This window comes from Silurus meridionalis, chromosome 18 (assembly GCF_014805685.1).
Source record: "Silurus meridionalis isolate SWU-2019-XX chromosome 18, ASM1480568v1, whole genome shotgun sequence".
Lineage (NCBI taxonomy): Eukaryota > Metazoa > Chordata > Actinopteri > Siluriformes > Siluridae > Silurus > Silurus meridionalis.
Window position 1 is genome coordinate 25,483,274 of NC_060901.1, and position 15,022 is coordinate 25,498,295.

A 15,022-nucleotide genomic window follows, 5' to 3' on the forward strand; every position below is an offset into this window, starting at 1 on the left:
CATGAAGAGATTGCAAAATGCACGCACACGCACACACACACACACACACACACACACACACGATTTCTGCAACCGGAACGTGTCGTCCTGGCTTCTGCATTTCGCCAAACTTAGTCTTAGTGTGTGCTTGGGCTGTGTGTCACTCATTTTCCATATGTCTCACACACACACACTCACACACTCATAAAACCTCATACACACCCCCAGCTAAAGCAATCACTGTTTTTGCACACACAAACAACCTCCATCTTGCGACATGTGAAACTGGTGCTGCCTTATCGTCGGCATTCGGGGTCTTCTTTTCTGCTCCCCAGTCTGAGTTCAGCCAGAGGACGTCAGTGCCGCCGTTCCGTATCCTCTTGCCGACTGCTAGCCCACGCCATCGCTTCCTGAGACCGCTGGTCCTCTAGTCCCCAAACATAACCAAGAGTTTCTTAGGTTGACGCGAATCTGACATTTAGTGTTTTTCCTTTGGAACCCCTGGTTTCGGGACGTTTCATCCAGGGTTCCTACGCAGTACGGAATAGTTATGGAATTTGAGTCGCGCGGATTATTTGTTGTTTCCTGCACAAACGCCAATCCATCTCCCAAAGGGCCTTGGGGGACAAAAATTGTTGGTCTCCTAAAATCGTTTTGCTTGGCCGATTATTCATATGCAGTTTAATTTGAAGTACCAATTTAATTCTGTTCGTAATCCAGGTAGCATCAGTGTTTGTGCGCAAGTTTTTACCCGAGTACTCACAACAGTGACTCAAGAAGGCGGCGTCGAGTTCAGTACGGCCGACCTGCTCGTCCTGCTAATCAGCTTGTCGCTCTTTACCGCAAGTCCGTCTGCAAGAGGCTTATTTTTGGGCGTGTGTGTGTGTGTGTGTGTGTGTGTGTGTGGGGGTTGGTAGGTGCTTGCTAAATGAGGCTCTAGGTCTCTAAAAGCCTAAAGTAAATGTGCTGGCTGCCTCGAGACATCTGATCCAGCAGATCCTGTTCCGCTTACACACACACACACACACACACACTTACTAAACCGTGTCACACTCGATCTGGCCAGTAAACGAGCGACGTTTTTATCCGCACCAGGACTTCTCAGTTTCCCCATTTTCCCCGCGAGTCCGGCTCGGGTGTTTGTAAAAAAGAATTTTACGACTGTTTCCGCGTGTCTCAGGATGATCTGGAACCCCGGAGCGTTGCGTAAATACCGCGTCCGAACGGTCCGGAGAATCTAAATTTCAACCAAACATTCGTTTGATTTCAAACTGTTTTGAAACCAGATATTTAAAAAAAAAATACCCCCATTTATGAATTTTGTGTACGCCTCAGCAGCGAGCAGAAATAATCGCGCAATCATTATTCCCTCTTAAATCCTTTCTAGAGTCCGCCACATTCGTTTAGACCGCGGCTTGCAAACAGCCACGTGCTTTGCATTCGAGACTGCGTGCTGCACGGAGAGCGCTGATTGATTTTCATAACCATACCGATTAACTCGTATCTATTTTGATGTAATTAAGCACTTTTATCTTATTTCTTTTATGTTTGTAATAAAGTACATAATTTCATGTCATGTTGGAACGTTTTGTTCCGTTCGAAAAACTTAACGTGGCAGCGCAAACCCCCCCGTGTACACGAAGAGCTACCCTCTACCTGATGCATTGTTATAGTCAAGGAACGACAGGAAGTAGTTTTTTTTTTTTCGTGTGCGCACTCTTATCTGTGTGTGTGTGTGTGTGTGTGTGTGTGTGTGTGTGTGTGTGTGTGTGTGTGTGTGTGTGTTATTTCCAGGCAGTTGATTATGACAGTTAGTGATACACACGCTTGTGATCGCGATAAGGAAGAGCCGTCGTTTTCTCTCCCACTGCTCTTTATCTGTAATCTCCTGCCGATTGCGCCGGTCGAGTTCTGCTCCGAATGCCGGTTGTGCTGTGTGTGTGTGTGTGTGTCAGGGGACGTTTCTGTTTGACAGGAAACAGCTCGGCGATAACACACAGTAGCAGCTGGCCGAAAAGTAATTTTTTTATTTATTTTTTTCAAGCATGCATTCAGGAAAACCGCGACAGCCGAGCGAGGAAATGACGCGAACGTGGCTTCAAAGCGACACCTACAGGACGGCAAGAGTCTGCGGAGGTCACGCGGGGGGGACTTTAGCACATTGAGAGATGCTAGTGAATCAAAATCGTGCAGGATTGACATCGCATCGGGAATCTCGTACAAAAAATTACTTTTTGAATAGTTATTTAGGAACTTGTCGTGAACTTGCTGTTACCGTAAAAAACCTGCTGGTCAGCGGAAGCCAATCAGCAGTTGGTTTGAGAGAATACAGTGCTTTGCGAAGCTCCGTCCCCGTTTATTTTTATTTATTATATGTTTTTGAAGAAAGCAGTTCGTTTTATCACAGGTTTTGCCTCTGATTGAGCGACATCATCTTGTTTATTAATATTCTGTGTATGTGAACCCTTATGGTGGCTTGAATATATGACTGTTGGCACGAGTTGTCTATTTTGCGGGTCCATGTTATATAACTGTACAGTGCACTATTTTTGACTAACGTTTTCTAGAAGTCGGACGATTAATTGGATTTGCCGATTGCTGGAACAATCGTCTATCGGCAAAAACCCATACCGATATAGTTTTTCTGGGTTTCCGCTTTGCTGGCATTACTAGAGCGGCCTCTAGAGGCCAATAACCGGCGCGGTTTGTTTTGCCACGCGAGATTGCGCTATGCATAATTCTATTTGTTTGTTCGTATTGATTTTATTGAATATATTTTCATGATCCAGTACTTTTAACCTTGTTTGAAAACAGTTTGTGTGTGTGTAAAAGAGAGAAAGAACCTACTGTTCTGGAAAATACCTTCTGCACTGTTGGCACTGGTGCTGTTGGTTTCCATTAGAAACCGAGTCGTGCGAGTTTCTAAAGCGGTAGATAGAAGGAGAAAATGAAGAAAGGAACACGTGTTGTACGTTGACGATAACCCGTATGTTTCTTTTTTCCCTCTCTCTAGAACAAAAGATGCTGTGATAGAGCGGGTGTGTGTGCATGAGTGTGTGCGCTGAGGTCCATCCCGCTCCGTCCCGCCAGTCCCCGAATGGCACGGGGAAATCAGCAGATTGACACTCAAGTTCTGCAACAGCTGCTTCAGAAGTTTCCGGAAGTGCCAGAGGGCGTGGTGTCTCAGTGTGTTCTACAGGTGGGCAGCATGGAAATGGGTGGGACAGTGGGTTTGGGTTTAGAAGGAAGAATTTTTTTTTGGGGGGGGGAGGAACAGTCCCTCACTGTGTGTCTCTATTTTTCCGTCAGAATAAGAACGACTTGGAGGCGTGCTGCGAGTACCTGACCCAGGTGAGTCCCGGCTTCCTGTACAGCGAGGGCAGCCCGAGCGTGACAGACCTGCGCAATCACATGACCCAGCTCAACGTGGGTGTGTCGCAGAATACCCATGGTGCCGTGCAACGTGAGCCAGTCAGGATGAACGGCAGCAGGACTCTCTCGCACAGCCTGAGCGACGGGCCAGTGAACGGTCCCCCGACGCCGGCCTCCGATTTCTACCAGGCAGAGTCTCAGTCCCACCCGCACGCTCACACACACTCACCCGCCGCCTTTTGCGTAATGGAGCAGGCGCGGAAGCCGCAGCCGCCTCAGCACCTCGGCCTCTTCCAGCTCGGGGTCAAGGGGCAGAGCTCTACGCCCCTGACGGCCACCCATCGCTTTAACCCCATTACGGTGACGCTGGCCCCAAACGCTGGCCGCAACACGCCCACCTCGCTGCACATCCACGGAGGGCCCCAGGCCGGCCCCAACAGCCCTAACTCGATCTACATCCGGCCCTACGTCACCCAGATCTCGCATCAAGGAGGCCCGCACCACCAGACCTCACACGTTTACATGCCCATCAGCTCCCCCACTAACCCCCAGGCCCCTTCTGCCTTCCAGACACCTCCTGCCGCACCCTCTCAGGCTCCTTCTGCCTCTTCCTCGTCCTCCACCTCCTCATCGGTGCCTTCGTCTTTACCGGCGCCCCCATCGCTTGCATCCTCCTTTAGCCAGTTCAACATCCAGAATATCTCGACCGGGCCTAGGAAGAACCAGATCGAGATCAAGCTCGAATCGCCGCAGAGGGTTGGTGGAGCCGCAGCTGCGGCCGCCACGGCAACGCTAATGTGCTCCGCCTCGGCTCCTCGATCGGCTTCAGCGTCTGGCTCTTTGTCTTGCCCGTCGCCTTCCCCCTCTTCCTCCAATCCGCTCTCCATCGAGGGTGCGGGGCTAAGCCGCAGCCAGCCCACCGTCTACATCGCCGCCTCTCCTCCCGCCGCTGCCCCAGCGCCGCCGCCATCGGACGAGTGCGCCCTCATCCCTCCTTCAGGCCGCTCACAGCCCAAGTTCTACATCTCCGCGAACGCGTCCTCGGACGAGAGCGGCGCTCGGAATCCGCCCACACTCTACATATCGGCCAACCCCACTCTACCTGGGGTTGCGGGAGGCCGGAGCCTAGGCAGCCAAGTCAGCATGGGACCCGCCTACATTCATCACCACCCGCCCAAGTCCCGCAGCTCGGTGGGGGCAGGAGGCGTGGCCACGTCGCCACGCGTGGTGGTGACGCAGCCCAACACAAAATACACCTTCAAGATCACGGTGTCGCCCAACAAGCCGCCCTCTGTGTCTTCTGGCGTCGTGTCGCCTACCTTCGAGCCCAACAAATTACTCGGCACCGAGCAGCACTGCCCTGAGCCTGAGTCAATCAGCCTGCCCGAGCCGCTGTCCCCCAAACGAGACCCGAGAGCCACTGAGAGCCGCCGGCCCAGCATGGGCTCTGATGATGCCGCATACACACAGGGTAAGACTGTGTGTGTGTGTGTGTGTGTGTGTGTGTGTGTGTGTGTGTGTGTGTGTGTGTGTGTGTGTGCATGTCATGACTGGGGTGGAAATTTTTATTTTGTCTTTGTCTGTTTCAAATGTCCCTTTCTAGAGAGAAAGAAACTACACTGTCCCATGCTTGTATTGTCCTTCTCAAACCTGTCTAACTGTCTGTCTGTCTATTTATCTCTGTCTGTCTATCCATCTTTTATTTTAAACACAGTAGTAAATGGATTTTTTATTGTAATTTTCCACTCAGGCCTGCCAAATGGGCTGTGTGTGTGTGTGTGTGTGTGTGTGTGTGTGTGTGTGTGTGTGTGTGTGTGTCTCTCGTTCCTCAATGTAAATTTCTGTCTTATTGGCGTTGGGCGTCTTCAAAAATTGTGTAGACTCACACACTTATTAAAATACTCTCAGAATCACAGCTTTGATTTCTGTGTGTGTGTGAGAGAGAGAGAGGGAGCAAGATCAGCATAGTGCATGTTTGTAGGGAGAGTAAAAAGTAACTTGGACTGAGATGTGTGTTTGTGTGTGTGTGTGTGTGTGTGTGTGTGTGTATGTGTGTGTGTGTGTGTGTGTGTGTGTGTGTGTGTGTGTGTGTAAAATGCGCAACAGCAGGGCAGTGTTTACCTTATATGGATTTTGCCCCATGACGTGTGAGTCATTGACCAAGCGTGTGTGTGTGTGTGTGTGTGTGTGTGTGTGTGTGTGTGTGTGTGTGTGTGTGTGTGTGTGTATGTGTGTGTGTGTGTATTGGTGCACCTACTTTGAGTCGATGTCTGCGCCTGTTAATTGCTTTGTGGTAGTTAATGTATAGTGTGTGTGTTTCTGAGTGGTGGTGTGTCTCAGGCCTGTGTGTGTGTGTGTGTGTGTGTGTGTGTGTGTGTGTGTGTGTGTGGTGATATACAATATCTCACAAAAGTGAGTCCACCTCTGACATTTCAGCAACCATTTTAGTATCGTCTCAAAGGACAATACTATTGAAATGAAACTCGGATATATTTTAGTGTGCAGTTTGTGTAGCAGTACAGATTTTCTGTCCTCTAAAAAAAATAACTTCTTACAGCCATTATTGTCTAAATATCTGGCAACAAAAGTGAGTACTGTGAATAGTGTGTGTGAGCACTATTGTTGTGTAGCACTGCTTTAATCCTCCTGGGTATGGAATTCACCAGAGCTGCACAGATTGTTGCTGGGATCCTTAGAAAACCTCTGTATGACCCTGACCCACTGTACTGTAACTCGGTTTCAGGGTGATACTGATCTTCTTTCAGCCTCGGCATCTTTGTGAAGAGAAACCATTCTAATTCTCAAATCCGCAGAGACTCTTTACCATGTTAAACATGCAGTGGTCAGTGTGAGAGAATTGGACTCAAAGCACCAAACTTTAACTGCTCTAATGCAAGATACACATTTTTGATTGGTTCTGTCAAACATTTTGGAAGGATTTGGTGGAGGTTTTGGGATTTTTGGTGGAGATTTGGTATCGATTTGGTAGAGATTTGATAGGGTTTTGGTGGAGATTTTGAAAGGATTTCCTGGAGATTTTGGAAGGATTTTGTAGGGTTTTGGTGTATATTTCAGGGAGATTTGGTGGAGGTTTTGAAAGGATTTCCTGGAGATTTTGGAAGGATTTGGTATGGATTTGGTAGGAATTTGGTGGAGATTTTGAAAGGATTTGGTGTAGATTTGGTAGGGTTGTGGAGATTTGGCAGGATTGTGGTGGAGATTTGGTATCGATTTGGTAGAGATTTGATAGGTTTTGGTGGAGATTTTGAAGGAATTTGGTGGAGATTTGATAGGTTTTTGGTGGAGATTTTGAAGGAATTTGGTGGAGATTTGATAGGATTGTGGTGGAGATTTGGCAGGATTGTGGTGGAGATTTGGTAGGGTTTTGGTGGAGATTTGGTAGGGTTGTGGTGGATATTTTAGGGAGATTTGGTGGGGATTTGGTGACGATTTTGGTTGAGATCTGTGCTGTATCCAATCACAAAGGTGTTGGTAAAGTCAGGTGCGGAGGCCTGGGGTGGCATTTGATTCCATTAAGAAAAGCAATTCTTATTGTCTAATAACTCCAGCAGCCCCGAGCCGCACGGGGAGCGCAGCCACGCTTGACAGAGAGATTGATTTCCCAAGACGATGAGTGAAGACAGGAAGATGGAGAGTGTTGATTAAATGGTTGAGTGCAGAATGGCGACTCGGAGATGAGAGAAAGCGATCGAGATCTTCGGCATGCGCCATGTTGAATGTTGCTTCGTTGAACAGAACACAGCGGTACTGCTCGGGTCCGAGAGACTGAACTGGGTCTGAATTCTTTCTTATGTGGGTCTTTATTGTCTCTCGATTGGACTCAATCGTCTTTATTGGGATTTAATGGACAATTAGTTGGGTTTAAACACTATCTCTGTTGGTCTAAATTGTCTTTCAGTTGTCTCTCAATTGTCCCTGAATTGGGTCTGAATTTTGTCCACTATTGGGTCTCAGTTGGCTCTTCATTGGGTTCAAATTGTGTCCGAGTTTATTTCTCAATTGGCTCTAAATCGTCTCTCAAATGCATCTGAATTGAATCTCAACTAGATCTGAAATGTCTCTCAATATGGTACATTTTGTCTCTGAATTGGGTCAAATTTTGTTTGCTCAATTGGGTCTAAATTGTCTCTCAATTAGGTCTGAATTGTCTCTAGATTTTGTCTGAACTGTCTCTCTGTTGTATCTCAAATAGGTCTGAATTGCCCCCCAATAGGGTCCATTTTGTCCCTGAATTGGGTCAGATTTTCTTCTCAATTGGGTTTGCATTGTCTCACAATAGGGTCTGAATTGTCTTTCAATTGTCTGTTAGCTCCAAACTGTCTCTGTTGTCTCCGAATTGTCTCTAAATTTGGTCCGAATTGTCTCGCAATTGGTCTCAATCGACCCTGTATTGTGTTTCAATGGTCAGTCAATTGTCTCAGAATTGTCCTTAATCGGGACTCAATTGTCTCTTAGTTGTATCAGAATTATCTCAATTGTCTCCATATTGTGCATGATTTGTCTCTCAATTGTCTTCAAACTTTTTTTAGAATTGGGTCTGAATTGTCCCTCGATAGGATCCATTTTGTCTCTGAATTGGGTCTGATTTGACAGGAATGTGTGTGTTTGTGAGTGTGTCCATCACACTGCTGTTCACCAGAAATGTGTATCTTATACGTTGTGTGTGTATTTTAGCATTGTTGGTGCATCAGAAGGCACGCATGGAGCGTTTGTGTCACGAGCTGAAGCTGAAGAGGAAGAACCTAGAGAAACTAAAAGAGGAGGTGAACGAGATGGAGAACGACCTCACGAGGAGACGACTCCAGAGGTCCAACTCGGTGTCTCAGATCCCATCTGTGAGTCTCACCAGATACGAACCAAGAATCCAGAACGGTGTAGAGGCATTTCTGGAGTTGGATCTGGGCACCAGTGTTAACATCTAACTCTGTGTGTGTGTGTGTGTGTGTGTGTGTGTGTGTGTGTGTGTGTGTGTGTGTGTGTGTGTGTGTGTGTAGCTTGATGAGATGCAGCAGCTGAGGTATAAGAACAGGTTACTGCAGATCGACATTGACTGTTTAACTAAAGAGATTGACCTCCTGCAGACGCGTGGTGAGTCTTTTACACACACACACACACACACACACACACAGGAACTCATACACAAATACACACTTAGTTATAGACCTACATTATAATAGAAATATTTCTACACACCATTATATGATCAGTTGTATGATCTAATCTAATTCTAAATCCATCTCTCGAATCACTTAAACCAGAATAAAGTTATAGAATCCAATTACAACGGGATTTTATTTGTTTTAGGGCCAAATTAAAACGGGATTGGAATCGGGGGTTAAAAACGGGATTGGATTCTGGATTAGTGTGGAATTGGAACCGGGTTAAAATGGGATTAGAATCTGGATTAATGTGGAATTGGAACCGGGTTAAAATGGGATTAGAATCTGGATTAGTGTGGACTTGGAACAGGGTTAAAACGGGATTAGAATCTGGATTAATGTGGAATTGGAACAGGGTTAAAACGGGATTAGAATCTGGATTAGTGTGAAATTGGAACGGGGTTAAAACGGGATTAGAATCTGGATTAGTGTGGACTTGGAACAGGGTTAAAACGGGATTAGAATCTGGATTAATGTGGAATTGGAACAGGGTTAAAACAGGATTAGAATCTGGATTAGTGTGGAATTGGAACCGGGTTAAAATGGGATTAGAATCTGGATTAGTGTGGAATTGGAACGGGGTTAAAACGGGATTAGAATCTGGATTAGAGCAAGATTGGAATCCGAGTCAAAAAGGGATTGGAATATTGGACAGTGCGGGATTGAGTGGGGGGGGTAGAATCAGGGTTTAAACCGGGATTGGAACGGGATTAGAATCAGGGATTAGATCGGGATCGGAATTCCCATACACCTCGTCGTCTCTTTGCTGCCTCACGCTACAGCAGCGATCTCCTGCCTTAACACCAGTTTCACTCAAGACAGTTTTTCCATGTGCGCCGTGGGGACATAAACACAATATATTGCCATTATATATAATACTGTTATACACATTCTCTAATTTGAGGATTGTTTTATGTATAAATGTATAAGAAATGGAAGTCAACTGGCTGTTAGGCAGAATTGCTTTAAAAAAAAAACAAAAAACACTCGATCGCACGCGCACACACACACACACACACACACGCACGACACGCGCACATACACACACCTTTTGGACCTTTTGGTCTGAACTGCTATTGTGGTGTTAATGAGCAGTCGCTTCCTGAATGACATCCTGCTGGCGCTCGTCAGTAACGGATTTATGATTCCTCTGCCACTTTTCAGCCACGCGAGAAGCGTGTGCGCACGCGTTCATGTAAAACACACACACACACACGCGCAAAACCAATATCTGCCTGATTAGCATTTGGATCCACATCGAAAAGTGTGTTTGGATGTTCTCATCGCATGACTCCAGGACGTAGAGCTGTTCTGCATTTTCACTTCCTGTTCAGTCAACTCGTGCGTGCGTGTGTGCGCGCGTGTGTGTTTCGGTTTCCTGACTCATGTATTTATGCGTCAGCTTTCAGGTGTGTGAAGGGCAGATGTGCTGCAGGTGTTCGTTTAATGAGCGACAGGAAAGCACTTGTGTGTGTGTGTGTGCGCGTGTGTGTGCGTGCGTGTGTGCGCGTGTGTGTGCGTGCGTGCGTGTGCGTGCGTGTGCGTGCGTGCGTGCGTGCGTGTGCGTGCGTGTGTGTGCGTGTGTGTGTAAAACTAGTTGACCTTGTTTTGTCTGCGTTTTTTTTTTTTTTTTTTTAGGACCACACTTCAACCCGAGTGCGATCCATAACTTTTACGACAACATCGGCTTCCTTGGTCCCGTCCCCCCCAAACCCAAAGGTACTCCGGCTGTAGGTGAGAATGAACGCACGCACACACACACACACACACACACACACACACACACACACACATAAATCAAGGGACGTTTCTTATGCTGGTCTAATCCGGTGTTGAACAACCCACACTGCCCCCTGGTGGCTGTTCATCATGCGTCACAATGGAAGTGGAAAATACAAATCCCCACGTTGCTGAAATTTGCATCTACATTTACACACACACACATGCACACACAAATATCTTTATCTCTATTTCCAGCTTCTTGTTCCTCTTTTCTTTTTCCCTGCGTATTTTAATCTCTGCGTGTCTGTGCTGTGGTGTCGTGGCGGTGTTTGGTCTCCTCTCGTCCCTCTGTCCTCGCGGTGTTCGGTGCACCGGGCTCAGGCTCGGATCACTGGGGCTTTCTGGACAGGAGAGGACGCAGAATAAACGTCAGCTCCAAGCTGAAGAGGGATCCGTCTCTCCCTCCTGTTCCTCCCTGTCTTCCTGCTCCTGTGGGTGGGTAGCTCTCGCATGGCCTATCTGCTTTTCTGTCTGCCTGTCTGCTTGTCTGCCTGCCTGCCTGTCTGCTTGTCTGCCTACCTGTCTGTCTGCTTGTCTGCCTGCCTGCCTGTCTGCTTGTCTGTCTGCCTGCCTGCCTGCCTGCCTGTCTGCTTCTCTGTCTGCCTGCTTGTCTGTCTTTCCTGTCTTTTTGCTTGCCTGTCTTCCTGCTACCACTCTCACTCCTTCCTCTCTTTTCTTATTCTTCACCCTCTCTCTCTCTCTCTCTCTCTCTCTCTCACTTTATCTTTTTCTCACCCCCCAATGTAAGCCGTTCTCTCTCACCTGTTAAACCTCATGACACTTTCTCCCGCCTTAAACTCAGCACTTATACCAATATTCTCATACTCTCTCTCTCTTTCTCTCTCTCTCCTCCTCTCTACCTCCTCCCATCTCTCTTCACATCCTCCCTGTTCCCATCTCTCTCCACCTCCACCCTCCTCCTTCAATCTCGTCCCACATCCTCCCATCTCTCTACTTCCTCTCTCCTCCTCCTATCTTTCTCTTTACCTCCTTTTACATGCAGAGATCAGTCCTGGATTAGAGTCAGAGCCCAGTACAGTATTAAACACACTGCTGAGGAATCTTCATGTAGTGTCAGACCTGGACCTGTGTGTGTGTGTGTGTGTGTGTGTGTGTGTGTGTGTGTGTGTGTGTGCGCAGCCAAGTACAGAAGCTCATGATCTGTAAAGTATCAACTTCTCTCAGGTCTCATCTCTCTCTCTCTCTCTCTCTCTCTCTCTCTCTCTCTCTCTCTCTCTTACACACAGAGTCGGGCAGTAAGAATATGAAGGCGGTGTCCGAGGCTGAAGATGATGACGGGTCTCAGTGGGGTTGCACCGCCTGCACCTTCCTCAACCATCCCGCCCTCAACCGCTGTGAACAGTGTGAATTTCCACGACACTTCTGAGCCCCTCACACACACACACACACACACACACACACACACACACACACACACACACACACACAGAGCTAGGCGTTATTACACAAAACCTGCAGTAATACAGACATGAATATTGTGTCTCTCTCGGCCTCCACCCTTTTCTTTCTTTTACACACACTCTTTCGATCGCTCTCTCTCTCTCTCTCTCTCTCTCTCTCTCTCTCTCTCTCTCTCTCTCTCTCTCTCTCTCGGGGGGGTGTGTCATGCTGCCCACTGAAGACTGGATATTGTTTACAGGTTTTACTTTTATGCTTCTCTTGATCTCTGTGTGTGTGTGTGTGTGTGTGTGTGTGTGTGTGTGTGTGTGTGTGTGTGTGTGTGTGTGTGTGTGTGTGAGTTTGTAGTTTTTCTTCACAAAGCTCAGTCTATCTTGAAACAGTATTATAAAAGTGTGTGTGTTTGTGCGACAGAAACACTGACACACACACACACACACACACACACACACACACACACACACACACACACATATATACTGACACACATACGTGCCTTCCGGAAGGGAAATCGCCTCCGAGAGCGTCCTCTCTTTCCGGACATTTGGAGGACGCCTCCCCCCCCCTCACTTTCTGTTCACTTCCTGAGGAACGGAGGGATGGACGGAGAGATCGACGGAAAAAACTCGGACGTAGCGGACGAACTGAAACTAATCTGCATGCTTTTAGATGTACAGTTTACAGACGGAGACTCCGCCCACCCAAGCTTTTACTGTACATAGCGTTAGAGCGTTAAAATCCAGATTTTTCCGGGTTTCCTTTTTTTTTTTTTTTTTTTTTTTCTTTTTTTTTGCTCTTCTCTTTCTTTCCTCACGTGTATTTTTCTGTAATTATAGCCTTCATTTACTTTAATTTGTTTTTGTTCACTGTTTCTTGTTTCCTCCGAGAAACAGACGCGTACGTTTTTTTTTTTTCCTCCCTTTCTTTCTTTTCCATTCTTCCGCGTGACGCCGCTCGCGCCGAACACGTCCTTTTCCAGCGTACGGTGCTGCAGAGGTAGCGCGAAAATCCAAAAAAATAAAAAAGGCTAACGAAAGATGGAGACCTTAAACACGAGCCCCTTCAAACTCACCCCAATAAAATAGGACAGGACCATGGACAGATGCCATTACATGGTCTCCTAAGGGACCTCCATCTTCTCTGCCAACTGGAATGTAGGTTTTTTTTTCTTTTGTAAGAGGACACGGACGCGTCCTCGGAAAGCTCCGACGAATCTTCAAGAGCAGAGACTTGTTTTTTTCATGGTTTTTAAATGTGTGTTCACTAAAACCATGTTTATTTTATTATTTTTCTTCTTCAGAGACTCAGAGTGCAGGCAATACGCCAAAAATATCACCACGTGCCTTCAGCCGCCGGTCCGTCCCCGAGCCGAGACTCTTTGCCTTTAAACGGACACCTCGTTGTACTATTTTTTTTATTTTTTATTTTATTTTTTTTTCTTCATAGATTTGATTTACACAAATCCCACAAGGCCTTAATGTCTTTCATTAGCTTTTCCTTTTTCTTTTTCCTTTTTTTTTTATTTTTTTGGTCTGAAAGATATACAAAAACTCCCAAGATGTGAATTCTTCTCGGTTTCACATTGTGCTGCCTCACTTCTCGACCTTATCCGAGCTTTTCCATGGTGATTTTATTATTTTTTTCTTTCTCTTTTAAGAAAAATAAAGATATGAAAATTGTAAATCTACGCCGCCAAGAGGTCAAATCTGATTGCCGAACGTATAAAAAGTCGCCCTGGGGCGCCACTGTTGACCGTCGGTGCGCAACGCCGTTTCCTAAAGGACGCGGCTTTTAAAAATGAAATAAGGTGTCTGAAGCACTTGTATTTAAATCCCAAAGAGCAACAATCACAGCTGGTGGTTAGGTTTCTTTTTTTTGTTTGTTTTTTGTTTTGTTTTGTTGATCAGAGCCGTGATTTTACGTTTATGAATTGAAATCATTGGGGGGAAATGGAAGAAGAAATGATTTGGATATCTAAAGCGATTTGTAATTTTTAGCTGGGAAAACTTTCTTTGTAACAGATAAGTTATTTGTAAAAATAAACACAAAAAAAATTCCGAGTGGCCTTTTATTTATTTGTAAAATATTTTTGCACGTGGTTGAAGTATGAGGTGGTATTGAGAAGTTTCTTTTACAAGAATGTACTTTATTTGTATATGTTTAGCAATGCAGCGCCCCCTGTGTTTATGCCACTTCTGGAATAAGTCCCGAAAGTCTTCCTTTCAGATCACCTATGATGTCAACACGACAACCTTTCAGCCGGATCTTTGTCTTCAAGAAGCGGTCGTGAATAGCACCAGGACGATGTCCGTGCTCCCTGTGACCGTGCGTGCGGCCTTGTGCTGCCATCTTGGTGCGTTACAAAACTAATCTCTAAACGTTTTCATCCCACCCAGTATATGTGAGAGGAATTAAGAACGAGAGTGCTGTGCAAGTTTCTTTCCACTAGGTGTCAACATTGCACTTCGCAATTCCCTTATTCTGTACAGCATCCTTCCTTCCTTCCTTTCTTTCTACCATGAAAATAACCCTTCAAGTGTCCATCAGTTACTAACCTTAACAATGATCGAGCTATAATAACCGTACATTCAGTGTCCCCCAGACCAGGACGGGTTCCGTTTGGAGCCTGGTTTCCGTTCAAGGTTTTCTTCTTCCCACCACGTCAGGAAGATATTCCTCAACGCTCTTGCTACTGGCTAACGAATGGGAGGGGCTCATATATACGTTAACGGCATTTGGCAGACGGCACACAATTTACAGTCATCCCATTTCCACAGTTGACCTGAGCGGTCGAGCATTAAAGGGGCCTTGCTCAAGAGCCCGACAGTGATGCCACTTTGATTTGAACCCGTGACCTCCTGATCAGAGGTTCAACATCTGATCCACTGCGCTACCATTAAAAATGTATATTTCTAATATTTATTTCTGCGATTATTTACTTTTTGAGGTCCTTTTGTTGAAAGGAAAATCGAATAGAATTAAGTTCATCGTTTGTGTATTTTTAGAATGCAACCTGTCAAGAAAAACAAAAAAATAAGAACAATAACTACAGCTATAATGTCCAGAATTTCCCGACTGTAAAAAAAAATATAGAATGAATTGGGTGCATTTCTTACACATGACCAGCAGGTGGCATTAAAGCCGCTTTAATAGCAAAAAGACATTCCAGATTGCGATCGATTTTATTCTTTATTTATTTACATATTGCGGGATTTCGAAAATGTTAAAACTAAAATTTTAAATGTCCAATCAAAATGCACTAAGAATAAAAAGGCGTGTTATTTAAAAGT

At 46.0% G+C, this 15,022-nt stretch overlaps 1 protein-coding gene across 2 annotated transcripts in view; it reads left to right on the plus strand.

Annotated features, from left to right (window-relative positions):
• Positions 1–13,789, plus strand: part of tab2 (TGF-beta activated kinase 1 (MAP3K7) binding protein 2) — a 29,625-nt gene extending 15,836 nt beyond the window's left edge. The window contains exons 2-8 of one of the 2 annotated variants that reach the window (XM_046873644.1): positions 2,993–3,178; positions 3,289–4,822; positions 8,047–8,207; positions 8,367–8,460; positions 10,170–10,265; positions 10,635–10,748; positions 11,561–13,789. In XM_046873644.1, coding sequence (XP_046729600.1) covers positions 3,077–3,178; positions 3,289–4,822; positions 8,047–8,207; positions 8,367–8,460; positions 10,170–10,265; positions 10,635–10,748; positions 11,561–11,700 — 2,241 coding nt within the window. In that variant the 5' untranslated portion in view covers positions 2,993–3,076 and the 3' untranslated portion in view covers positions 11,701–13,789. The remainder of the gene's footprint in view (positions 1–2,992; positions 3,179–3,288; positions 4,823–8,046; positions 8,208–8,366; positions 8,461–10,169; positions 10,266–10,634; positions 10,749–11,560) is intronic. The other variant, XM_046873645.1, reaches the window with a different exon arrangement.
• Positions 13,790–15,022: the final 1,233 nt, after the last annotated feature.